Source organism: Diadema antillarum, unplaced genomic scaffold (assembly GCF_040938485.1).
Source record: "Diadema antillarum isolate AM-2024a unplaced genomic scaffold, OU_Dant_1.0 scf00000014, whole genome shotgun sequence".
Taxonomy (NCBI): Eukaryota; Metazoa; Echinodermata; class Echinoidea; order Diadematoida; family Diadematidae; genus Diadema; species Diadema antillarum.
The window spans coordinates 8,300,859-8,327,228 of record NW_027270903.1 but is presented as its reverse complement, the minus strand read 5'-3'; the positions used below and the strand labels follow the sequence as shown (position 1 = coordinate 8,327,228).

Sequence of the window (26,370 nt, the reverse complement as noted above, 5' to 3'; positions counted from 1 at the left end):
ATTACTTTGATGACATCAGTTTTGGTGATATGACTGAATAATGTCACACAGGAAACATGGTACAGTTATTATGCCCCCATTGCCAAATTACTTGAAACTGCCTGCTCTCCGAAGTAACCGTAGAGAAAATCCAAACTTAGCAGAATATAAATTGAATGTATAAAGCTCTTATCAGCAAAATATTGATAAAAGGGATGGAGAATATAGATTGTTCTAATATCTGACATGAATGCAATTGTTTCTGCAAAGTGTAGTCACTATAAGCAACAGCATGATCAAACATAGGTGAGAAATGTATATTTGAATTAAACGTTCCAGTATAGAATTGTAAGGTGAAGAAGGCATTAAAGACTAAACTCTGCCAAAGCAAAGGATTCAAGCGCCGTGTCGAAATTAGATTGAAAAGCGTCAGACCAGATATCTTCTGACGTTTCGCGGATGAATATTGATGATTTCTTCATGTGACTTGTTCATTTAACATACGCCTACCTATCAGTGACTCAATAAAAACAAGGAAGTTTGGAGGCGAAATAGGATTGAAACCAACTTTCAACCAAAGGACGTAGACAAGTAGGGTATCTCCGGAAATTTGAAAAGAAATTTCTTCTAATCATTTCCACATATTGTGAGTATCTGAATAGAAGACGGGGTATGATGAGTTTCTTTCTTTTTTCTTTCTTTTATTTTTGTGCTGTCAAACTACTATTTTTTCCTTATTCTTGATACCCATTCTTCTTTTCCAAGTCACTAAAGTTGAATACAACAAAATTGTGCGCGATGAGTAATGAATGCTTTTACTGATACGTTATGTATTAAGCCTACGTCTTTCTGAATGCCTTATATTGCTGTATAATAACATCGTAACTGGCCTATTAAATTTTGTCGTCTTTATCTTATTCAGCAGGTTTTTCATGTTATACAGGAATCTCATCAAAATGATTGACAGCCGAGTGTTGGTTCAGGTCGGGATTCTTCTCATGAATATACGCTATATAAGTGGTAAGGAGAACGATCGTTATAGTCTAGTTATTAATTAAATCGCTCGTTTTCCGTATAGATTGATGTAGATGTTAAACATGCACAGCAAAACAGTCTGCACAGTCTGCAAAATAAAGATGTCAATGCAATTGGAGTGTTATGAGATGATGAAAGACCAAGCTTATAGCCATATATTACTGCTACGATTTTCAATATTGCAACGATTTTCCATTCATGAGTTGTGTATAAACTGATTTTAAATTTGTTTATTCTAGAGCCCACATTTTATACGCCTCTTATCATTACTGATACATTTTTATGTCTACGTGTGTGTGTGTGTGCGGAGCGCGAGCGTGAGCGTTCGTGTGTTTTCATGTGTGTGTGTGTGTGTGTTAATGATTTTCTTCAAGACTCAGAATAATTCGTCTTATTTTCTCTTATTATTCTTTCAGTTGCAATGACGATGAACCTCGAGGTACCCTCGCCTCTCCGGGCTGGCCTTGAAGTCACGGCAGTGTGCTCAGGAAATGACATCCACGGCTCGGCTGCTCTGAGCTGGTTTTTGAACGGCGTCCAAATCCCAGATGGCTTCACCACCACCAGCGAAGTCAGCCGAATCGATGATTTGTGCACCTTTTATGAATAAAAAGGTCACAAAAAAATTGATATACCCTCATTCATTAACCTTTCTGCAAAGAAAGTGCGTTTGAAACGTTCATCGATTTTTTGGGCCATTATAAAGATGACAGTTTTACCGGATGCCAGGAAATAGCTCCAAAACCATGTTGAAATGAGTAGACGATTTCGTCTTTTCTCAGAAACTGATTACAAAAGATATCCTGTCGAGTCTAAAAACAGGCAATAAATCGCCGATTGAAATGTCCCAATGAGCTTGGTTTGCCAAGTTCTAAAGTCTGTTATGTCATAATAGAGTGTAGATAAACGATTTGCAACTTCTAAACTCACAGGAGACTTTTTCTCTTTCTCTCTTTATTCTTGAATAAACACTTACAAAGTGTCTCTTAAGGAATAATTCATTCTTTGAAAGTTGTTGTTAGTTGTTGCTAAACTACATTGACAATGTTTCTAAAAGTATATGACAATATAAATGACGCTGTAAATCTATGAAGTATAAGTTCACGCCCACTCCTCATCGATCTGTCCACATATAACACTAAAAAAGAGTGCGCTACCTTATGAGCAGCTCGATCGGATGTGACCTTTCACCGACAATCAAGTCAGGAAACCAAAACCAGCCGTTTTTTCATCGTTACGAACACTATATTAAGTTGGATTAACGCAGCGACCTATACTGTTGAGTATCACAATGCAGAACTGCAGTCCACTTTTTCAAACTTCAACCGAATATCATCATAAATTTGATTCTTTGGAGGCACGGTGGTAAATATTTTAAAGAGAGACAAATGGCAGAACTGGAGGCTTTTATAACGGACCCTCTAACTTCACTAGGCTGACCGCTAAAAATAGTCAAACCAAATTAAGATACAAAAGAGCCTATGACAGGTATGTCCTTAATGCATATAACTATCGGAAACTGACTGTGCCTTAAAAGACACACCAAATGGAATATAAAGTGGAAATTACTCTTGTAAAATGACATAATATTTCTGCCCTGTGGTTGTAAGGGTTATAATTAAAATTCTTGTCCCTGTGCAAAGGCATCGTCTCTACACGTCAAAATTGATCTCTTTACACCGACACCCACAGACACACACACACAATCCTAGACTAGAAGGAAAACATTGTTTAATATCTATATTATGGATTTTCTATGGAAACTATTTAGAAGGCCATAGCGGTTTTAACACGCAGAAAAATCCTTAGTGACAAAGACATTCAACACAGATGACAAAGCGTAAAGCAATGGAGTTTGAGGTAGTATGTCAACTTTTACCAACTGTGATGCAAATTGGGGAGGGTATATAAATGTAGGTTAAAGGAAGCATTCTGTACAAGCTATAGAGAAGGTACTGTGTTTCATTCCTTTTCGATCTTATCCGGGTTGTAATAACTCCTGAGGGTGTAAGATTTTTCTGTTAATTACTAACTTTGTACAGCCAGAGGCAGTGCTGTGAGACGAATGAACTCTGGAGCATAACGACCACTCTACTTCATGCCGCGACAAATGTGGAAATACATGTCCCGGATATAAGGGTGAGTACATGCGACTTGAGTACTGTAGTTGGATGTGTTCCAAAATACAAACGACACCATAACACTTGCGAGCATAGTCCAGTGCATAGACGACGCATAGAACATGTACATGATCTGGAAAAGTTGTTAAGTACAAGGTTATTAATTCGTGTTCTGGAAGGGTATTCTTGCAGTTTGGTTGCCACCTTCGCAACCTTGGGCAACTTTTTTTTTTCTTAGCATATTTAGCATAATCATAGTCATCAGCATTATGTGCAATATAATTGCTCTGAGGATGCCTGAAAACAGAAATTACACGACTTTTCAAGATTTGTTCTAACCTGAGGAATCTATCTATAACACCTGTTTCCAATTCCAAATGTTGCAAGTGTCTAGAATAGCATAATTAGCATAATGAGCTAATTTGCATATGAAGAGTTTGTTCGCAAAACCGATAAGTCCATATTTGCCAAATGGAGATATTTGCGATTAAAGGTCAAGAAAAATAAGGAGAATAATAAGAAAAATTTTGCTTCTTTTGACCATAACTTTAAAAATGTACCTTTATATGTAGTGACCAATATATCATTTTAAAAGTATTATTTTGTACTTTATGACAGAGACCTTACTTCAAAATCTTCAAAAATGGACTTATCGGTTTTTGCGAACAAACTCTTCATAATTAATACAATAGTATAGCAGCACTACATGACACACCATGTAGTTGACCTGGAAAAGTTGTAAAGTACAATGTTTTTTTTTTTTTTTTTTTTGTTGCTTCATGTCTTACATTGTAGATGGGCATTAAAGTAAATTAAGCTTTGTTGTCACCTTGGCAACCTATAGGGCAATTACAGTAAAACGCCTAATAATGGCATATTCACCTAATTAGCGCAATATGTATGCCTATAATATCTTGGCAATTTCAATGCAGGAAGCCTGAAAAAAAAACAAAAACTACGTTTTTTTTTTTCATTAGGTTTCTATGACAAGGTGTCCATTTTGAACATCGGTTTTTATATACTTTCAAACGGTACAAGTGTTTTAAATAATATTATCATAATTAGCATAATGAGCTAATTTCCATATTTCCAATAGTGGAAATGGTACCAGACACTATGTGTCCTTGAAAAGTTCGTAGATACAAGTTTGTGTTGTTGGTGGTCTTGGGTAATGTTGTACAAATAACGTTTCTTAATGTGTCAGAAACTGTGTTGCCATGGTGACGGCATATTACGGCGATAGATCGGGAAATAGGAGATAGGGATCGGAAAAGTTCCACTTTTTTTTTTCTAGGAAAGATGTTCACGAAGCTTGCCATATACACCCCATTATTAGTATCGGGGTAAAGATGTGCAAGACACATTTTTCGAATGTATTGACAACTGCGTTGCCATGGTAACGGCATATTATGGCGATAAATTGAGAAAATATTGCGGATCGAAGAACTTCCTTATTTTTCAAGAACAATGTTTACGAAGCTATTATTATCATTTTGTTATTATTTCGTAATCTTCGTCATTGTCACCTCGTATATATTTCCATATTTCTGATCACTTTAAAAACGATTCTCTTCTGCCTCTGATGGGACGGTGTCACTAAATGTTTATCAAGTGACGTATACAACTTGGTATATGGGGTAAATGCGTAACTCTTTACCGCTATTGTGATCATTATAATTTGTATTATTACAACGTTGAGGACGAGTCACGAGTATACTCGGGCAAGTGTCTATGGGAAATGCGTGTTGTAGCAAAATCAGCTCGTCCACAATGGGTTACTAGTCTTGTAATCTTGAAACTAGCACACCTGCAGTACAGAGAGCGCATTTGTCATTGAAGAGCGCTTCAGAGCTTACGCTTATAACAGCACTGTATGATTTGAATACCCAACCGTTAGGTTACCAAATCACTCAATGTTTATTTTGCTCACTCTTTTAATTGAAAACTTTCTCAAAATTTCACCAAGAGAGTGCACCAGATCGTTGAACTTCGATTCTAAAAATTCAAAAACTACCACGTGAAGGAGGAAGAACTCCATCCCACACCTTCCCCCGCTAGTTTCACCGCCATAAACTATTAGTAGATATAGTGAAAAGACGCACACGCAGAAACATCACGATCTACAATTAGACCTACATGTCTGAATGGCCTCAGCAGTCTAGAGTATGCTGCAGATCGTTAAATTTCAGTTCTAATTAAATATGCATTTAAGCTCGCTTGAAATCACCGGACACATGCGACTTGTTGATTGGTTAAAGTGGACTTATCGGCTTTTCCTACTAAACGGGAATGGAATTTATCAGTTTTTTTAAAACCAGACACTGATTATAGACAGAAATTACTGGAGATATATTGCGTTTTGTCACAAAATTATTTTATATTCAGATCGGTGCCACATGGAATTACTTAAATCACAGTTATACGCTGGTTTTCATTCTAAATAATAATTATGGACTTATCGGTTTTTCGAACAAGCTCTTCATAATGATATTCAGTTCACGGATTACGTTGCTACCCTGTCAACGTTTTGTTTGATTTTACTTTACTTTACTTTGTTTCCTTTTGTTTTTTTCTTCTTCCTAAAGAGAGCCGTTATCAGGGTGAGCCTTTCCCCGCCTGGTACTTGTTGTCAGCAATGATGAAGTATTGTCTTCTATTATATACCTAATAACCTTTAATATACCCACAGTTTGCTGGCATATACACATTATAGTATAGACCAGTAATTTTGTTGAAAGTAATAAATAGCGGCATAGAGGGGACTTTTATTGTATACTATTTTTTTTTTTTTTTTTTTTTTTTGGTGTGCGCCTCCATAGGTAGCCCCACTCATTTAGGGCTCTGATTATATTGCCTCTTTTACCAGGTTTTTGCTGCATTTTTGCAGTATGGTTGTTTATATTGTATTCTGTTTGTGTCAAGGATCTTGCTAGACCATTTCCAGTCAATTTGTTGGTAAGTTAGCTGTATATTTAAGCAGATGAATTTTGTATCTTGATACTGTTGCCTACTCTGTATTGCCATTTTCAGTGTCCAGCCCAGTGTTGTACACTTGCTTCATGCATCTTGTATGTGTACTTGCTTTGTACTTTCAATAGCACCTTTTGTTGTCACACCGTTCACATGTGTATGTCAATAGCATCACCTCCACAGCAATGGAGGGGATTAAGATCTGGCGTCTCTGGAATCTATTCTTTTGTATACCTCTGATTGTATCTCTCTTGAACGTGAACCATGTATTCATGCTGCCAACTGATGCTTGTAACTGTAATCACAGTCTACTTTCTCCTGTTCACAGGCTTGTCAGACACTGTGGTAAACCTGTTGCATACTATAGCAACACATGTGCATGTTTTCAGTTAGCCATCCTACTGTCCGGTGACATTCAAACAAGCCCAGGTCCATGTACTGAAGTCGATGTAATGCAACATGCTAATGAGTATTGCAGTAGTTTTCAACCGAATCGTATTACATATGATGTACATGCCCTCCATCAGTTTAATGGGAAGCCCAGTCATCTACTCCCTTTGACTGTTTGGAGAAGGGTATGTGATCTTGGAATTGCGCAGCAGCGGCATACTCACAGGGGACGCCGCAGGCGGAGGATTCCAAGGTCACAGTCCCTTTGTGATGCTTCCAGTGGGTCTCAATTTGGTTTATGGAACGCAAGATCCTTGACGAATAAAGTCGATGCAGTGTCAACTCTGATTATAGATAATGATATTGATGTGTTAGTCATCACTGAGTCATGGCTTTCAGGTGACCAGAGGGATGAGCCTACCCTTGCTGACTTGAAATTATCCCTTCCAAATTTCAATATTATCAATCATCCCAGAAAGACATCTAGAGGAGGTGGTATCTGCGTCCTGTATAGGTCTGCTGCGCGTTGTGTTGTCAATGACACACACAAATTTTTGTCTTTTGAACTGCTAGATCTCACGATTCATCTCACTTCTTCATCTACTGTTCGGGTTTATTGCATTTATCGCCCACCCCATTCCTCTCGTCACACCTTTACCAGCAACGACTTTCTTGATGAGTTTTTAACTCTCCTCGAGAGTGCTGCTGTTGATGCTCATCCAACCATTCTTCTTGGTGACTTTAATATACATGTAGATGATTCTGCTGATAGTTTCGCTCAGTCTTTTCTCAATGCCGTTGAAGCCTTTGGGTTTCATCAACATGTTAAGGGTGCCACTCACCAAGCAGGCCACACACTTGATTTAGTCTTTAGTAGGAAATCTGAAGATATTATTTCCCATATCACTGTATTGCCATCTTTGCCATCTGATCACTCCGCCATTCTTTCCGCCATTAATCTTAAAAGCCCACCAAACCCTAGAAGGAAAGTTAGCTTTAGAAAGCTTCGCAATATTGACACCAACTCTTTCCGCCATGATATTAAACAGGCTTTGTTGACTTCCCAGTGTACATCTTGTCCTACAGAAGCAATTTCTATGTATAATGACATGCTGAGTAATCTGTTGGACAAGCATGCCCCTGTTAAAACCGTGACTGTGACAATTAGACCCAATGCCCCTTGGTTCTCTGATGAGATTAGGGAGGCCAGGAGGCATCGGCGTCGTGCTGAACGTCGCATGTTGAAGTCCGGCATGCAGTCTGACATGGACCTGTATCGTCAAGAATGTGAGCTGTACTACAGTCTGATTACCGATGCAAAGTCCCAGTACCTGATAAAAGAGATCGCCAATGCTGACTCTAAACGACTATTCAACTTCGTGAAGAAACTGTCCACCCCTTCTGACTCTTCTATTTATCCTGAACACTCATCTGATTCAGAACTGGCGCACAGGTTCAGTATGTTCTTCATGAAGAAAATCGATGATATTGTGTCTTCCTTTGTATCTGACGTGAACCATTTGGAGTTATCCGTCCAGGCTCCTGAGAACTCTCTGAACTGCAACCTGAGCGAGTTTAATCCGGTCACTGATGAACAGCTTCGACGTCTCATCATGCTATCTCCACCAAAATCTTGCACTCTGGACCCTCTTCCAACTTGGCTGCTCAAAGAGTGCCTTGATGAGCTGCTTCCGGTTCTTAAAAACATCATTAACACATCATTGTCATCGGGTATAGTTCCAATACCTTTCAAGACATCTCTTGTTTCCCCTCTGTTGAAGAAACCGAACCTAGATCCCGATGTCCTGAGCAATTACCGACCAATTGCCAATCTGCCATTTGTGAGTAAGCTTCTTGAAAGGATTGTGTCTACACAGTTAATGTCTTATGTTGACAGTAATCATCTGCTTCCTACAAACCAGTCAGCATACCGCAACCTCCACTCAACAGAAACTGCCTTGTTGAAAGTGCTCAACGATCTCCTTCTTGCTGTCGACAAGGGCAATGAGGCTGCTCTTCTTCTTCTTGACTATTCGGCTGCGTTTGACAAGCTCGACCACACGTTGCTACTACAACGACTTAGTAATGACTACTCCATCACAGGCACTGCCATCCATTGGATCAAGTCATATCTTCAAGATCGCACACAGAGGGTGATAATCAATGGGACCTGTTCACGTCCTAGTCCTATCAGCTGCGGAGTTCCGCAAGGATCCGTTGCCGGCCCCCTTCTTTTTCTCCTCTATACAGGTCCACTCACCAGAATCATCAATTGTCATCATGGAGTCAACTACGCTATGTATGCTGACGACACTCAAATTTACATAACTATGTCACCTGGCGATAGGATTGCTGCTGTTAATTCACTGAGAGAATGTCTCAACGACATCAAAGCCTGGTCCACTGCCAACAGACTCCGTCTGAACGAAGACAAGTCTGAACTCATCCATTTCTCATCACAGTTTAGGAGCACAGTTCCTCTACCAGATCTAACTACTCGGGATGGGATTATTAAGGTCTCTGACTGTGTTAGAGATCTTGGCTTTACTTTGGACAAACACTTAACTCTTAAACACCATATCACAAACATTTGTAAGTCTGCATCATGGGGTATTTTCAAAATAGGGAAGATCAGGCGTCTGCTTGATCAATCATCAGCTGAGCGGCTCGTCCATGCCTTCGTCTCCTCCTATCTGGACTACTGCAACTCCCTCCTTGCCGGCCTCCCTCTTTCTCACATATCCCCTCTCCAACGTATCCAAAATTCAGCCGCTAGATTAGTCTCCCTTAGTAGGAGACATGACCATATATCTCCTGTTCTCCGCTCACTACATTGGCTTCCAGTCCATTCCCGTATTTCTTTCAAGATCCTACTTCTGACGTACAAAATCACACGCAATCTTGCACCCATATATCTTCAAAACCTAGTCTCTCTCCGCTCCTCCTCTTCTGCCAGACCCCTCCGTTCATCTTCCTCTCTCCAATTACTTCATGGCCCACGTACAAAAACCCGTTATGGTGACCGAGCCTTCTCTTCCATTGCTCCCACTCTTTGGAATAAACTCCCTCTGTATATTCAGAATGCCTCATCTGTCGAATCATTCAAAATTCTTCTTAAAACTCACCTGTTTAATCAGTTGTATTTTTTTTTCCTGGAGGCGCACACAGTTATCAATTATTGTACCATTGTATCACATGTATTTTTCTTTTCTTTTCTTTTCTTTCTTCTTCTTTTGTTACTGTTAACGCTGATTTTGTTAATGTTATTGTGTTTTCTAATCTATTTGTATGAGTAGCAAAGTGCGCTTAGAAACGTCAGTATGAAGCGCCATATAAATGCAATTATTATTATTATTATTATTACTAGTGTTTTTTATCATTGGTTAGAAGTATTTTTATCATGTTGGACGATGCTTTGAAATACAGGAGACATATAACTTTTGTGTGATTTTCCTGTTACATCTTTTATTATCTCATTATTTTTTTTGTGACCCATGCATGCATCCCCCCCAAAAAAAAAAAAAAAAAAAAAAATCGCCAGACGTGTTATGGCCAAATTCTAAAAAAGCAAACTCTGAGCTTCAAAACGATGCATTACTGATGCATACAACTGCTCCTTTCTAGATGTCTAGATAATGAAGAGAAAGTACACACTTTGAAAAAGTCTTTACTGAGAAAAGAATCTTTGAAGTTTAAGGTCTATTACAGTAGTGCTTAATCTCACCATGTTGCACGAGGTGCAACTAATGAGACAAAAAACCAAAACAGGATCTTAAAATCTGTGATAACTATAATAAAGGAATTATCAGATTAAGCTGAAATTGTCCACACTGGTTAGACACATTCTATTCATGGATGCATATACTACAACTTTAAATACAGTAGCACTATCCTTTCAAAAGTTATCAGGGTTGCAAGTGAAGAGTAAGTAAAGGGTTTTCATGAAATGAAAAAGGGTCTCGACATGTCTCAGACATTTATACTGTCTGCCACATTCTAAAAAAAAAATAGTGTTCTGTAAAAACTGCTGAAAACAGTTTCACATTCGTTTTACAAACTCAAACTTTAAAGTAATTACAAAGAAGAATTTCTCTTTCTGAAGATATTCAAAGAGATCGACTACAAGTTCACCCATTTCACCTATTTTGAGTCCACGCGCAAAATCAGGATGCGGCGATTTTTTTTTTTGTTGTTGTTGTTGTTGGTTTTGTGATGCAAGGTCACATTTATGATCATAATTGGAAAATTTGTGTATAGGCTGCATATTGGAACTTCTCGTTTGACCCATCGACAACCTCAGTTTGAAAAGAACGCCTTTCGGACTTTCTACTCATATAGCTATTGCGGTAGTTACTTCATCTGTCTGTGCAACAGGGAATAAACCCTATTAGCTTATGACAAGCATGTACGTTTTATGGGACTTGGCACTCACTTGTGCAAATTTTGTAACGCAAGTGATAGATATAGGCCTATGCTCCACAGAGCTGTTTGTATAAATTATGTAATATCTATGTATTATGTAAAATGAATGTCCCATTAATGTAATGCATGTATTATGTATTTTAAGTTGGTGCCATAATTATTATAGGCGTATTTGTCTTTTATTTTTTTCATAATATTCGCAACTATGAAGTCTTCCTCTTGTGGTTATCGACAATACCATAAAACCCTGAATTTGAGAACGATCCATGCAAGCCATAATGTGGTAATAATCATATCATCTCTGAAAACCATGCACTTGTAACGTAATACAAATAGATTTGATAATCATGCAAAATTTGAATAATTTAATTCTACTTTTTGATTTGTATTATATGCATGATATTCACAGTACATTTGAAAAATGAATAAGAATATTAACATGTGCCTTGTTTTTTATGTTTTGTTTTTTGTCCCTCAAATTCTTCTCTATTGTGATGGAGTTGGGACTTGCTACTAAGCCCTATACATAGTACATGATTGTTTGAAGATCTGTCAGAGAAGGTGGGGGGATACTAGTAAAGCAACGGATTTATTTCAAGATCTCAATCATGGTATTTATGTGTTTGCAAAAACTAGGCCCTTCTTATCTAGAACAGCTGATAACAAGTTAATATCGTCCAGCAAGAAGTCTTCGCTCTCAGTAAAAACTTTTGTTGTACACTCCTACAATATCAACACAGTTTTATGGCGCAAGATCTTTTCAATTGGCAGCGGAGTTATCGAACAAGTTACCCACGTATATCTCAAGCAAACCGACAAAGTAAATGATTTTAAGCGTTTTTTGAAAACACATTTTTTAACATGTCCGTATATAGACTATAGGCTTACAGTGTACAATGTATGTCGCAGCTCTGTCACTTTTCGCCTTGTTTCGTCTTCTCTCTCTCTCCTTCTCTCTCTCTCTCTCTCTCTCATGTCTATTTTCCCAATTTCTATTACTTCCTTCTTTGAATGTGCATAGAGACATTAATCTATTATTATTATTTTTTTTTTTTGGTGATATTATGCCCCATCGATACGGTTTAGTAGTTAAATCACTCTGTGCTGTTGCAGTCACCTGTCAACTGTAGAGGGCTCACTCCCATAGGCTCTCGCGCGAATCTCGATATTTTTTTGTTTCAAACAATATTTTATTTTGATTTCATCATCCATCATTGATTACAATTCAATATTTAATTGTGTTGCTTGCAGCGTGACATTTCAAACGTATATCAAAATATTACAAAATAATTCTTATGACTGTCATTGTGTAAATTTCCGATTGTTCTACTACTAGTATACAATACACAGTAACTGCTTCACAAATGTAATCATCCCCGCAATAATTATAAAATCAATTGTTAATGCCTAATGGGTCAGCAAAACCGTATGTACAATACACATTACAAAATATACCCATTGACTGCGTCCGTATACTCGTCACAGCAGTGATTATACATGAGATAATGAAATCAATATTGTTATAAGGGGTCAAACACAAGGTCTGCATACCTTGCGATGTGGGGATCGATCACCGAAATAAGTGATCGATCGATCATTATCAGGCGTGCACAGCTAGCTAGCTCTGTTTGTTCCCAGATCCTAGCAGGATGGTGAGTCGAGCCTATTGTAAAGTGATATTTAAAGCTTTAATTCGGGGTGTCATAATGGCAATTAAGATATGATTACCCGTTCATGTTCATTGTATAATGTTTGAGGGCGATAGTGCTAAGCAATGTTTATTCTCAGGATAGAATTTTAGCTGTCAGTTGCCGGCTCCTGCTGCAGCTACAGTGGGATTTATTATATCCCTCACAAAATGCATCTCGTCCTCTGATTGGTCGAGAGCACTGTAAACAACAAAACATAATTCTACCATACAAGTGCGCGAAAAAGACTATTGACCAAAGAGATTATACCTATAGAGTAAGTAGTCGCCATACGCGTGCGTACAAATAGTGCGTCCAAAATTGAAGAGGGAGCGCACACTCAGCTCCTGGCACTGGATCTAAGTCTACGTTCAAGTCATATCTTCTCATATCATATCTGGAATGATTTGTTATTCTTTATTACACATTTTCATTTTCAGAATCACAATGTGGTTAATTATTTAAATATTAGTTTCTACGATGATATCATATCATTTGAACCATTTGGTAGAGTCCAGACCTTTTTGTTGTTCGCAAAATAAATAGTGGAAACTTGGGTGTAGACTAGACAGTACTTGAGCATTATGACGTTTGTTTCGCGTACATTCCCACTCATGCCATAAAATCAAACAACATCAGCACCATTATGACGCTTAAACATGACCATTGTGACGTCACAATAAAACAACGCACGGTCTGACTGCGCCGAATATTCAAGTCGAGCGCATAAAACAGTGCGCTGCCATCTACTGATTAATAACTGTACAGGATCTGTGCAATGGCGGCTCCCACAACGCGAAATGGCAGCTCCCTCGCGCGGCTGCCTCCCCACTGGACTACGCCCTCTTGTGGTATAATCTCTTTGCTATTGACCGATTCTGTGACGCGCTATGTGTATTTTTGGCATGCGCGCAGCCATACTGGGTGTATCATCCGACCCCCCCTCCGCACTCCCCCACCCCTCTCCCTACATTAGCACGCGCGCAGAATGAAAAACTGCGTTAGCCAATGGGCGTCTCGTACTGAGTGCGCGAATGCTTGCTAGTGCGCGAACCTTTGTTACAAGTGCGTGATAAACATGTTGCCCGGGGGGTGGGGGAGAGCAGGGGGGGGGGGGGGTCGGCTGATACACACCATGGCTGCGCCCTGTGCCGTAAAATGTCTGCTGCCCTCAACGAACCCGAATCGGTCAATATGTGGGGAAATTACAGAATACCGGTTTTGCGCCATATAAATTAGCATATTGGTGCGTATAAGAGCCGCCGGAGGCGGGGCCTTCGGCGGCTAGGGTTAGGGTTAGAACACACTTCTCATCGCACAGAGCAAAGAAAACACACGTAAACAAATGCAATCGTCGACAGCCGAATCACGGACCGTATCGCAGATCGGATTAATATTTCAGATGGTTGCCATCGGCAAGCGTAATTACGCTCTTTTCAGAGCGATTTGCGCTCTCCGTGATTGGCTGCCGGTATTCTGTAATTTACCCCTATACTCCCTAGGGAAATGGTAAAAACTATACCACGCCGGTGATTTTCGCGCCTTTTTTGCTTCGCGTCGCGACGCGAAATATTTCACGTGTAAATGAATGGGTATCGCAGCACCTTCGCTTCGCGAGAGATTTCATGTACAAATGAATGGGTATCGCGGCGCCTTAGATCACTGCACTTCGCGAGAACCACAAGGCACGCATACACTCAATGCGACACAGGTTACGTTAGAGAGACTCAGACTCAGACTCTTATAAAGCCCTCATTCTACGTTACAACAGAGTAGGCGATATCGTTGACCGAAAGATCGGTCTGTATCTGTCCGTCGGGGAATGTTCCGCGGAGACTGCGTCTGGCTTCACGGATCCCCTCCGTGGGACAGCGTTAATGGCAAAATATAAAAGAGTCCTCCGGACAGACGGATCTTTCTGTCTAGCGATATCGTAGATCTATAATTAGACAACAATAAGCAAGCTAGGGTTCTTCGACGTACCGTAGGCCTTTGAGGAGTTCATGCTTCGCCGTTTGAAAGTTGGTCTCGCAGTTCACTATTTAAACTCGAGCGACCCACCCAAAGATGTTGACAAACGAAACTGCAGTAGATACTAGTAGTAGGCCTGCTCTAACGTTAGCGCTAGTTAAGCCTAACGTTAGTTCTACCTGTCTAACAGTAGGCCCTATTTCCCGTAATCTCATTCCTAATAATTATTTTTTAGAGTGTCTAACGAGTAAGTTAGAGTCTAACTTGTTCACTGTTTACGTTAGAACACCGTACGAATCACACGAATTTACAGTGGCACTCGATGCTTTATTTGCTAGAATTTTTCCAGTGCCTAATCTAACCTTATACAGTGTACGCTGTTACTGAATGCTACCCAAATTTACAATGTATACTTGCATTTTAACAGGAAATGATAGTCCATATTCATGTACAGACATGACAGCTAGGTAGAAAGACGACAGAAAACATCATCATGAACTGCAGCTCACAGTCACATCGTTGATCAGCTCTCGAGAGCACGCACATCACCGCACTGGCAACCGAACGTACTTGTTGACAGATCGGATAGGCGTATTGCATGTATGAAGCGCGTAGTGAGTTTGCAGTTTGCGCATGTTTACCAGTACGTTGTACAGCAATGCACCGAGTACACTTCAGCGGCTGAGCGCGCAGTTGTCTCTTCATGGTACGCGTACGCGCTGCCCTCCTGCTGAGCTGCTTTCCCGAGCGTGAATGACTAGTCAATCTTCTTGAAAAGTAAAGCAAGATGCCTTTAAAAGAGAGGTAAATTACAGAATACCAGCAGTCGAATACTCTTAAATTCATTGGGAGGGATATAAAACAAATATACCAGGCCAATTTTTCGAGGCACCGGTTGAAACTATGTGCCTTCGGTGACTTCAGTAGCACTATTTTCTTCGGGGCTGCGCCCCTCAGAAAATAGTGCTACTGAAGTCACCTCATGCGCATAGTTTCAACCAGAGCCTCTCAGGCCTGGGGTGGTATTCTGTAAGGATCCTATAGGACAGCTCTCGCTCCTAAATACGCGATTGGTATTCTGTAACACCGCGCGTAGGAGGAGAAATAGGATAGTGACGTCAGCCTCTCCCAGCCAGCTCCCAGCTAAGGATAGGGGCGTAACTTGGCATGTTAATTATATGTAAATGAGATCCTAAGATATGTGGTATTCTGTAAGCGCAAGTAGGATCAAGTTTAGGCGCAAAATGAAGGATAGGTTCCACGCAATCTTTCTCCGGTGCATTACTGTTTTTTTATATACAATACAATACAATACAATACAATACAATACAATACATTAACGTATGAGAAGAAGATCTATGAACATATTATAGCCATGGCTGCGTTCTTGTTTTACGCTCGACGTCGGCAGCGGGCCGAACGTCGCGCAGACGCATGCGTGCAAGTTGGTCGGCATCGTTACGTAACTCCAGATGAGTTCCGACGTCATCACCGCATTGATGCCGGAGACTTTCAAGACTTGTGTAATGAGATCAGGCATGATGACGGCATCGCTCGCATACGAAGAGGAGAACGGTCACTTCCCGTGAATGTCCAAGTGGCCAGTTGTCTCCGTTTTCTTGCAAGCGGTTCCTTCCAAAACGTTTGCGGAGACGTGACGGCCATTAGCCAGCCCGCTCAAAGCAGGATTGTCGCAAGTGTGACGGATGCGATATCGCGGCGAGCTGCGCTGTACATTGGTTTCAACAGGTGTGTATTCTTTTTTTTTTTTTAAATCACAATCAATATACATAGTTAAAATGGTAACGATTAAAAAAAAATAATTAGCTTTATAATGATAATATGTTGACAGATTAACTCTTTCTCCATTTCTTCCTTTTTCGCTCTTTTTGTTTCTTTTTGTTTCTTTTTTTTTTTTGAGATAAAGTAATCTGAGAATGGATTGGGCTGGACCGCTGGTACCCATATTGATAAAGTTTCATCATTACTTGCAATAGTTTCAAGTTTCAAGTTTCAAGTTTATTTAACCAATTAATTAAACATATGATATTTTACAAAAGGATACAGCACTAAGAATAATGAATGGTTTGGGACTCCAAAAGGGGTCCCGGATAAACATATAAAACAAAACATACTAAAGTTTTAAACATACTAACAAGAAGTATAATAATAGTAACGATATATATACATATATATATATATATATATATACAATATATATATGTTTATATATATATATATATATATATATATATATATATGGGTGAGAATTTTGAACGATGTACAATTGCCAATTTTCGTACCTTCTGACATTCTTTCCCTTAGAACACGCCAGGATGATCTAAGAAACCAGATTTTTTCATGTCATCTCAAAGATTGGTAAATTTCCTTTCAGGAAATATATGGTTTGGTTGCCTTTTGCCTGATATTTTTCATTTCACAAGGACTTAAAGCGTAAAAATACGGTAAAAACGCTATTTTCACAATAATTTTTGTTTTTCAAACTAATGATGTGCATTTTTAACGGTACGTGGCATCTAATATCTGACCATGTTCTGGATCTTACATATCATGGGTATGTACCACAAAATTATAAGAACTTTATGAGCACGTACAAAATTACAGAGAACAATTAAAATATCAAAGTCCTAAACAGACGAACGTCCGTGATGCTTTTATTTCTATCGCTGCTGCAAATTCTACTTTGTTGTCCCAACTGTAACGTATACGAAAATTTGGTGTTCCACCTAATGAACATATCCTGCAAAAATTGTACGTCTGCTGGCTGTACTTGGGACGTAATATTCTTTTATGCAAAATTATACTCAGTTTTCGTCACGGACGTGCTTCCGCTATTTTCTAATAAAGATCGTAGCCCATGAAACGTTATCGGCGATATTGTTCTGAGTCGTAATCAACTAAGATCTAGCAACACGATGATATGTTTGTTTTGAGTTTCTGTCCATCCTTTGTCAAATAGGAACCGAAATTGTGTTTTTAGACGAACCTCCAAGAAAAAAAGAACGTCCGTGATGATTAAAACGTTTTCGAGTGGGACACCATCTTGCTTTGATGGCGAAGGTGCATTTTACCTTTGGCTCTCTCGCCGAGGAGCTGCATGCCATTTTTGGAGCGGACTGAGGTTCGTCCGCAGTTTTTGGACCATGCAATTCAACAAAAACCAAGCAAATAATTGATATTTTCTCTGATAATTCACCTCCTGATCCCCCTCTGAGCAATACATATGTTGTAAGGATGTCAAATTTCTTATAATTTGCATTGACAATACCTTTTCAAATTTTTGAAAGAGTTAGGAAGGTTAGGTACTCTCTGCCGATTAGTTATCCGTCCTGGAACATGACCCTAGTAGTAGAACGAACGTCCGTGATAATTCCAGAGAACGTCCGTGACGTATGCAATCCCTCCAATAGGGATAACTTGTCCCGAAAGTGTCCTGTATTCTTTAAAACTTTTGGCTCGAATAGCGACAAATAAAGTTTTACAAAGTAAATAATGAGTTTAGAGCAGTAGTTTCAGAATTTTTAAGGCGTTATGTGATCATGATGAACAAACAATTGAAAATTTACTCACAATTTTACGCTTGTTTTCCCTCTAATTATACAAAAAACAGCTAAACACTTAAAACAAAGTTATGGGAAAATGGAATTTTGCGTAATCTGTAATTTCTGTGCGTTTAAATTTCTTTCTAATGAGGTTCTGGAGACAATTTGTACTGTTACAGGTTCTGAAAGTTTCGCTCACGGACGTTCTGTCCGAGAAAGGAAATTTCTGACAATTACAAATATATCACTGCACATAAGATTAATGTTAGTTGAAAATATTACCAAATCACCGAGCCGCTCATACCTGAAAATGAATAGCGTTCAGCACTCAATTTACCTGTAATAACGAACGGAAAACGTTTTTTTCACGGATGTTCGTTGGTTAAATAAGTCAATGGATTACATAGTAGGAGAAAGAGGATCAGTGCCACTTTTTAGTGACAGGTGCTCTAAGTGTTTATCTTTTGAGTATGGTAGCTGCCGTCTCAAACAGAACACATCCAGTTTTGGTCTCCATAACGGACGTTCGCTGTAATTGTCATGATATTAAATGCCTTAATTCATTCTTATTTTTCTCTTCATGACGATTTTTCTCTCATTCCCTCAATAGCCTGAACATGCTGCGACCAAACAGAAAACAAAAACAAAACAAAACAAACCAAAACATATCCGAAAAGTGCTACGCAATCACATTCAGGATAATGACGGAAGAAGTCTGTAATGAGCATGTGTTGAATAAGAAACGGAAAAGTTTCAAAAGGACGTGGAAGCAGTTGAATGAAAATGACTGAGAAACAGAGAAGGGATCGAGCTCCAACAAACAGAGAAAAGAATTGCCAGTGCACTCCCGTTATACCAAATTCCTCTGGAGAAGTTTTTGTTTGTTTGTTTATGTTTTTTATTCATTGAAATGCCGTCACAAGCGAGCAAAAATCATGCAGTATACAATTATTGTCTGATGAAAACACACAAATCATCCGCTTATCATCACATGGTGTTGTTTTATACTCATCAATGAAAAGCAATATTCATTTGTAATTTTTTCCAAGATTTCTTTTTCCATTTTACATTTAAGAGACAGAGAGATCGTCAGTTTGTTTGTGCTTTTGTGCTTACTTTGAAAACACATGTTAAAAAAGTAATGATTAAGAATAGGTTTAAGGTTGCACTTTGATACGTTCCAAAGATTCGTTACTCCGATGTCCAAGGGTTTGTTATTCCAAAAAAAAAAAAAAAAAATGTAGTTAATTCAGGAGGTTTGTTGTTAGAAATGTTCTTCGAAAAATAGATATTAAGGATCATTATTTTTAGGTCCGTTCTTCTAAAAGTGGAATGGGTCTGATATTCGTTTAGGTGAAAACGGTTATTATGAGGTTTTGAAATTGGAGGATTTTAGTTGTTAACTTGTTTCTCCACATTTGGATAAGCGAACATAAGTTTTCATGTTCCAATTAAGAAGCCTTTCGGTTAACCTTCGGAGATTCCTATCATTTACCGAATAAAAAAGCGTCATAATTATACGAACTCTATCAGTTTTCGTGTTGACAAACTGTATGAATAACGAGCCTCCGAAATGACGCGCTACAAAAGGTTTGTTATAACAAACCATATTGTATAATATCGAAGTCACAAACATCCATCCAAGATATATGGACTTATTGTGTCTTGTTATGACGAATCTTCGCAGTATCGAACCTATTATCATTTCTGACTAATATAATAACAAAAATTTTTCTCGGTAACAGTGTGTAACACAAGAAGCAAACACAGAGGGATTTCTTCCTAACGTATTCGTTTGCCCTCCCAAGCTAAACTTCGTATTTCTATAACGGAGCACATTTCTGTTGTTTTTCTATATTAATTCTTTGTCATAATTTTAGCTGTGACCATGTTCGTTATATAAAACGCAAACTTTGCATTGTAGACTTTATTGAAGTTTAGGACCTGAATATTTACTTCATGATGGCAAAATTTTGATAAATATATTCGTTCTCAAGGATGGACTACGTCACTGAGATTACACGTACGTTTGTACGTTCATTTACGAGAGATGGAAAATTGTTTTCTTTCATTCCTCAGTATGAGAAGATAAACAAGCTTATATAATTGAGAATGGGTAATATCTATTCAGGATTTTGCAGAGGAGTTTGTTCTCGACATGAAATTGCTGTTGTTGTGAGTAGAATGCGTTTCCAACTCAAGAGAACTGCATTGTTCAATATCTTGTTTGTTCCGAACGTCCGTGAGCTACATGCGAACCTCCGTGATGAAAACTATGCTATGTTTGTTGGGTTATAGAGACTGCCCAGATGACATACATCTTAAAAAGGTATATTATTATTTGGGAGTGAGGATTAAAGTATAGGATAGTGAAATAAGAGGTCAAAATATTGAGTTTCTGTAAAATGCGCGTAAAGTGGAGAAAGTGTTTAGCGGAAGAGCAATATTTTTACAGAAATGACGAATTTAGTTAAATCATCAGTTGTCTACCATTACGTACAGGTTAAGAGTACAAGCTTAATATTCTGCAATCACGTACACATGTCCCTTAAGATATTTCGTTAGGATATTGAACTGAATCAGATCTTTGGAAACTATGTTAAATGGTATTCAAATGTATGTGCAGTACTATTCCTTACGGACGTTCGCTGCTCTGGACATGGTAAACTTCAGCGGTGAATAAAAACTTGTTCCTCTGGGAAAATCCTAGTATAATTGGGTTCATATTAAAGCTTGAGTTATACTCTTTTAGGTAAGATGAATGATTTGGAGAATTTCCTACTTTTTGAATTTTGCCTTGTTTTGGCTCAATTGTACATCGTTCAAAATTCTGACCCATATATATATATATTAATTGTTGAGCAGTGTGTCGCGTCGCCATGTTGACAGGGTAATATGTTCCTCTTTTTTATTCGTTTTTGTAAAAGCAATTTCAGAATTGCTATGTCTGGTACCCTCCTTGAGTTCATTTCTTGTAATTTGCTACCTTGTCATGTGACTACCGTAATGTAGTTGCCTTTTTTATATCATGTCTTTATATCATTTCTTTTTAACATAGCACCGAAATAATCTGTCTGTTTTTATAATTGTGAATGTAAAACATGTGCAATATAGATATGTTTTTGATAAACCTGTTCAATTCAAATCAATTCAGGTATGAAACCCTTCTCACAACAAAAGCGAAGTTTGCGAGGATCGCCGGTATGCCCAACTGTGTAGGGTGCATTGACTGCACACACATATACCTCCGTGCCCCCAACAACAATGCACAAGTCTACATCAACAGGAAAGGCCGGGCGAGCATTAACACACAGGCAATAGTAGACGCGGATTTGCGTTTCGTCAACGTCGTCGCTCGATGGCCGGGTTCAACACACGATGCATTTATCTGGGAAAACAGTCATGTTTGCCAAGATTTTCGTAACGGCAGATTCCCGTCTGGATGGCTCCTCGGTAAGTCTATGATTTTATATTTTATAAAAGAAGTTATGAATGCATTCTCAATCGTGAGTTCTATGTTTGTATATAGGCCCTATACTTCTATACGCCCCTTATTTAATTGGAATATAATTTATTTATTATGCAGAGATAGAATAATTATTTTGTTATAGTTTTATACATTTTTCTAACATTGATGATGGTCTTGTGAGTGGTAAAAACGATATTGTGATATGAGGTGAATATGATATGTTCTGTTCAACGATGAGAACAGAGGTTTTTATAGGGACAGTTGCAATGGATTGTCGATGATGTGTATATATTTTCAAGCCGGTCAATAAATTCAACACACATGACATGCGAACAGTCGTCACTTTTTGAGTTGTATTTCATCAACATTGATAGTGTATTTTAAACAGCGGAGATTGTGCGATATATCATAAGCATTATACATAATGTTTGCGGTATATCTGTAATGTTGGTGTGTTTTTTCTTTTGCTTTTTTTGCTTAATGAAGATTTTTATTCACGTCTAAGTGTACCACACGTGTGGCCAGTTTCACAAAAGTCCTTTCGCTCATAAAACACACTTATGGAAGTTAGCCTTCATGAAATCTGTTTCACATCACTTATAGACTATACATAGCTCCGTTATTAGCGAGTTACCTTAGTCATTCTGATATTAAAGACTTTTGATACAAGATATCTGATGACTCCATGAAACGGAACGTTATCAAGTCTTTTCATCTATTGTATACGCTATATTTCTTTATATAATATATATTATATATATATATACATATATATATATGTGACCCTGCACCTCAAAACAAACAAAAAGTCGCCAGACATGCATTTTTAGTTAAGACCATATTCTGAAAGAGCAGAATTTCGGCTTAAAAATGATGTATAACTCAAATAAAATGGATTCTCCTAACCTATCTAAATATTGGAAAGAAAGCACAAACTCAGGAAAAGTGTGAACTGAGAAAAGAGGCTTTGAAGTACAGTGTCTATTCAAGCGCTTAATCTTTACCAAACCGTGCTGGCTGTGCGATGAATGGGACAAAAAACAGGGAGTAAACCACCAGAGTAACAACAATGAAGGGATTATGAGATTAATCTGAAATTAGGCATGCCTCATTGAAATATTCTGTTCATAATTAATGCCAACTTCCAAAGCAGTAGCACTATCCTTTCAAAAGTTATTAGAGTTGAAAGTGAAGAGTGTGGACAAGGTTTTTCAGAAATGAAAACGGGATTCTAAAGACACACCTAATCACACTATTTTACCAAAAATGTTCGAGATTAACTGCTAAAAAACACACTTTTCTGTCCGTTTTATGATACCAAATTTTAGCATAATGTAAAAGAAGACCCGCTCTTTCAGAAAATATGAAAAAGTCAAGTTCGGCTAGGTTGACCCATTTCACTTATTTTCAGTTCTTACACAAAATCAGTGTGTGCGACTTTATGTTCGTTTTGAGGTGCACTGTCACATATATATATATATATATATATATATATATATATTTGTTTGTGTGTGTGTGTGTTTGTGTAATTGATCTACAGGTGATAGTGGTTATGGTTTGCAGCCGTGGCTCCTTACCCCTATTCTACGGCCACAGTCAGCAGCAGAAGAAAGGTACAACAACTCACTGACATCTACTCGTACGTGTGTGGAACGCGCTTTCGGTCTCTTAAAGGCTAGATTCAGATGCCTGGATCGGTCAGGAGGTGTTCTCTGCTATTCACCAGAGAGGTACGTAGTCATATCAGTTCTAAGATGAGCTGGAGTCTTAGAAAATGTAGAAAAATTACTCCTAATGTTTCTAATGAGGTATTTTTCATTAGTGTGGAGGTATGAGCACAATCCATCTTCAATGAAATTTAAATTACAAATGTACATTAATTTAGCTCAAAATTAATGTTGAATGGTTTAAGATAATGCCATTATGCTTTAACAACATTCTTTAAATATTAACGCCGACTTACATACAAGTGTTCATTTTTTCGTTGATAAAATGGCTTGGGTTGTACAACAAATCATAAATACACATGTAGATATAAATTTGAAAAAAGGTATTGATATTAAAAAGCACCTAAACTTAATGCCATTAATTTAATATCGCAAATGATTATACTTTCACAATAGCATCATGAAAAATATGTAGACATGCCTCATACCGCAGAAAAACTTCTGAGACGATTGACTGTCACTTTTCAAAAAATCCAATTTCCCTTTGTTGATTTATACATTTCATTTATTTACTGTGATACTCAGTAAACGAAAGAATTTTGTTTTTGACTATAAAATGTGATAGTTCTCATGTAAACGTACTACTTTCCTCTGTTCCTGTTCGAATATTCAACAGTTAATTTGATATTACATTGTTTTTATTATTGATTTCATGCTTTCTTTACATTGCAGAGTCTGCAAGATCATCCTTTCGTGTTGTGTACTGCACAATATGTGCGTAAACCGCCAACTACCCTTGCCGGATGGTTTGGTAGTCCAACCACACGATCCTGATCAGCATGAACAACCAGTCGCACATCATCATGGAGGAGTCGACGCAAGAAATCGTGTCATCCAAACTTTCTTTAGTTAAAGAATGTACAAGTATTTTGTCTGAACAAAATTTAATGCACCTCCAACAAGATAATCAGACATGAAATGCTGATTTCGTTCTTTTGTTTTCAATTGTACAATGTATACGTGTAGAGACATAGAATTTTATAAGCATTAGATATATAACAGCGTGTCATGAAGGAAAGTCCCCCTGATGGATGAGTATTCCCGCTTGGATGTGGCTGTGACTCTCGTGGGTGTATGAAAAGCCGCCTGGTGGAGATAAGGAGATAATAGAAACAAAGAGAAATGACAAACAGGTTTCCACTCTTCAAAATGTTCAATATTGCAAAAGTATGCACATGGTATACGGAGTTGCTTAAATGTAGTGAAATCCATTGCACTACAGGCATTTGCATTATATCACATCAGGTTTCAAAACAATATATGTTATGAAAAAAAAAACTTCAATGATTAAAACACTACATTATAATGTAATTGGAATTTGTTACATGAATTATTCATTTCAAGACTCCTTCGTTGCGATAGTCGCCTTCAAATTGCAAATTGCTCGTTACTGGCGTAGAAACATCAAACGTTCTACAACTCTTGGATAGTATTGAGATGTATTCTATTTGTGACAGTGTCATCGGAGATATTTTGCTCAGAAATATGAGAAGAATGAGAAATGAAATAATTTGTATAGTTCCACACCATTAAACCTAATTAAGTTACAAAAAAAGATTCCAGTTTGAAAATCAATGATAAACACGTTAGTAAAATAAATCCTGTATTTTCGAACAAATTTTGTTTAAATCTTCTGCATATACTATAGTACATGTTCTTTTTCCATGGCATAAAACTTGATCTCAAACCTGACTTGACTGCCGAGCGGCCATGCATTAGAGATTAATGAACCAAAGCGTACAGAGTATAATACAATTGGCCCGATTTTACTTCATCGAGTAAGGCAGGTATAGGGGTGAAGGAATGGTACCGCAGCGTGTAGAATAGCACAGCTTAGTTTTCCATGACGATTGTATTGTTAGTATACATGGATAAACTATGCTATTCTACACGATAGGTTAAAAGAAATGCGTATATACTTCACGATTTACAAATGTGTTTTATTTTTGTTCCATATAAATAATAATTATGATAATATATTATTATTATCATAATATTATTGTTATCTATACGAAAAAAAATAATTTTGGATTGAGCATAGCAGAGATAATAAAACATGATAGAAACAAATCACGAATAAGAACAAGACAACTACAACATACATTGAGACATAGAAAATAATTTAGGCCCCCTGATGATTTCGTTACACCATCCATGTCAGAATTGTCATATAGATCATTGTAGTCCAGATGACCAATAACACATAATGATTATGAGGATGGAGTAGAAAAAAAAAACCACTTCGACATGTTTTTCAAAATAGTTGCAATATGACTTTTAATATGCTCAGTCCTTTCCCCTTCTTTGAGTTTAGGAAATCCTTTATTTTGCTCCCAGCTAGACTTTCTCTTTTGTCAATTCTCCTCTCCAAAGAAAAGTTATTGGTCTTAAGACTTTGTGAGTTTGGCATTACTATCTCCCGTTAGTGATCAGTTCCTCTCCATCCCCGAAGCACCACACCAAATTTTTAAGGGGAATGACGTGTTTTTGCCCTCTGATCCGTTAACACGAAATGACAACCTGAGCTAGAAGATTATTCTCCTGGCAGAATTTCAATCTCTTTTATTTTAATGCAGTTTAGTGGAGTGGATCAGAGAAGAATTTCAAAGACAAACTTAGCGACGATCCAGAACAACGAGGGCATTGGATGTCAGAAGGAAATTAGTATCCACTTAGTTTATAATTTTTGTTGACCAGGAATAAATAATGTGCTTGAAGAAGGGCAACAGAGAAAAGGAAATAAAGAAGCTAAAAGACAGTGGGTTAGATAATCAGAACTTGAAATGAATCATGGAAAATATAGTTTTCAACAATAACAACAACAACTACAAAAAACAAATGCGAGGAGCAAATGGAATATCTAACCCGAAAAAAATATTTTTTAGTGAAAATAAAACCCTGAAATAAGATTTAGCCAATGAAACGTTTTAGGAAAAGGAATTTTATAGGTAAATAAGTTATAACCGAACATGTTTAAGCCGAGGAAATCAGTTAGATTTGCAAGCACAAGGGGAGCGGCTATGTAGTGAATCAAGG

General features: G+C 37.8%; 1 protein-coding gene across 1 annotated transcript; it reads left to right on the top strand.

The window, feature by feature from the left end:
- The first annotated feature begins 21,341 nt into the window (after positions 1-21,341).
- LOC139722585 (putative nuclease HARBI1) lies at positions 21,342-24,187 on the top strand. The gene is made up of 3 exons (XM_071633891.1): positions 21,342-21,591; positions 23,148-23,337; positions 24,007-24,187. Exons 1-3 carry the CDS (start codon positions 21,342-21,344, stop codon positions 24,185-24,187), a joined length of 621 nt encoding a protein of 206 aa, XP_071489992.1.
- The last annotated feature ends 2,183 nt before the right edge of the window (positions 24,188-26,370 follow it).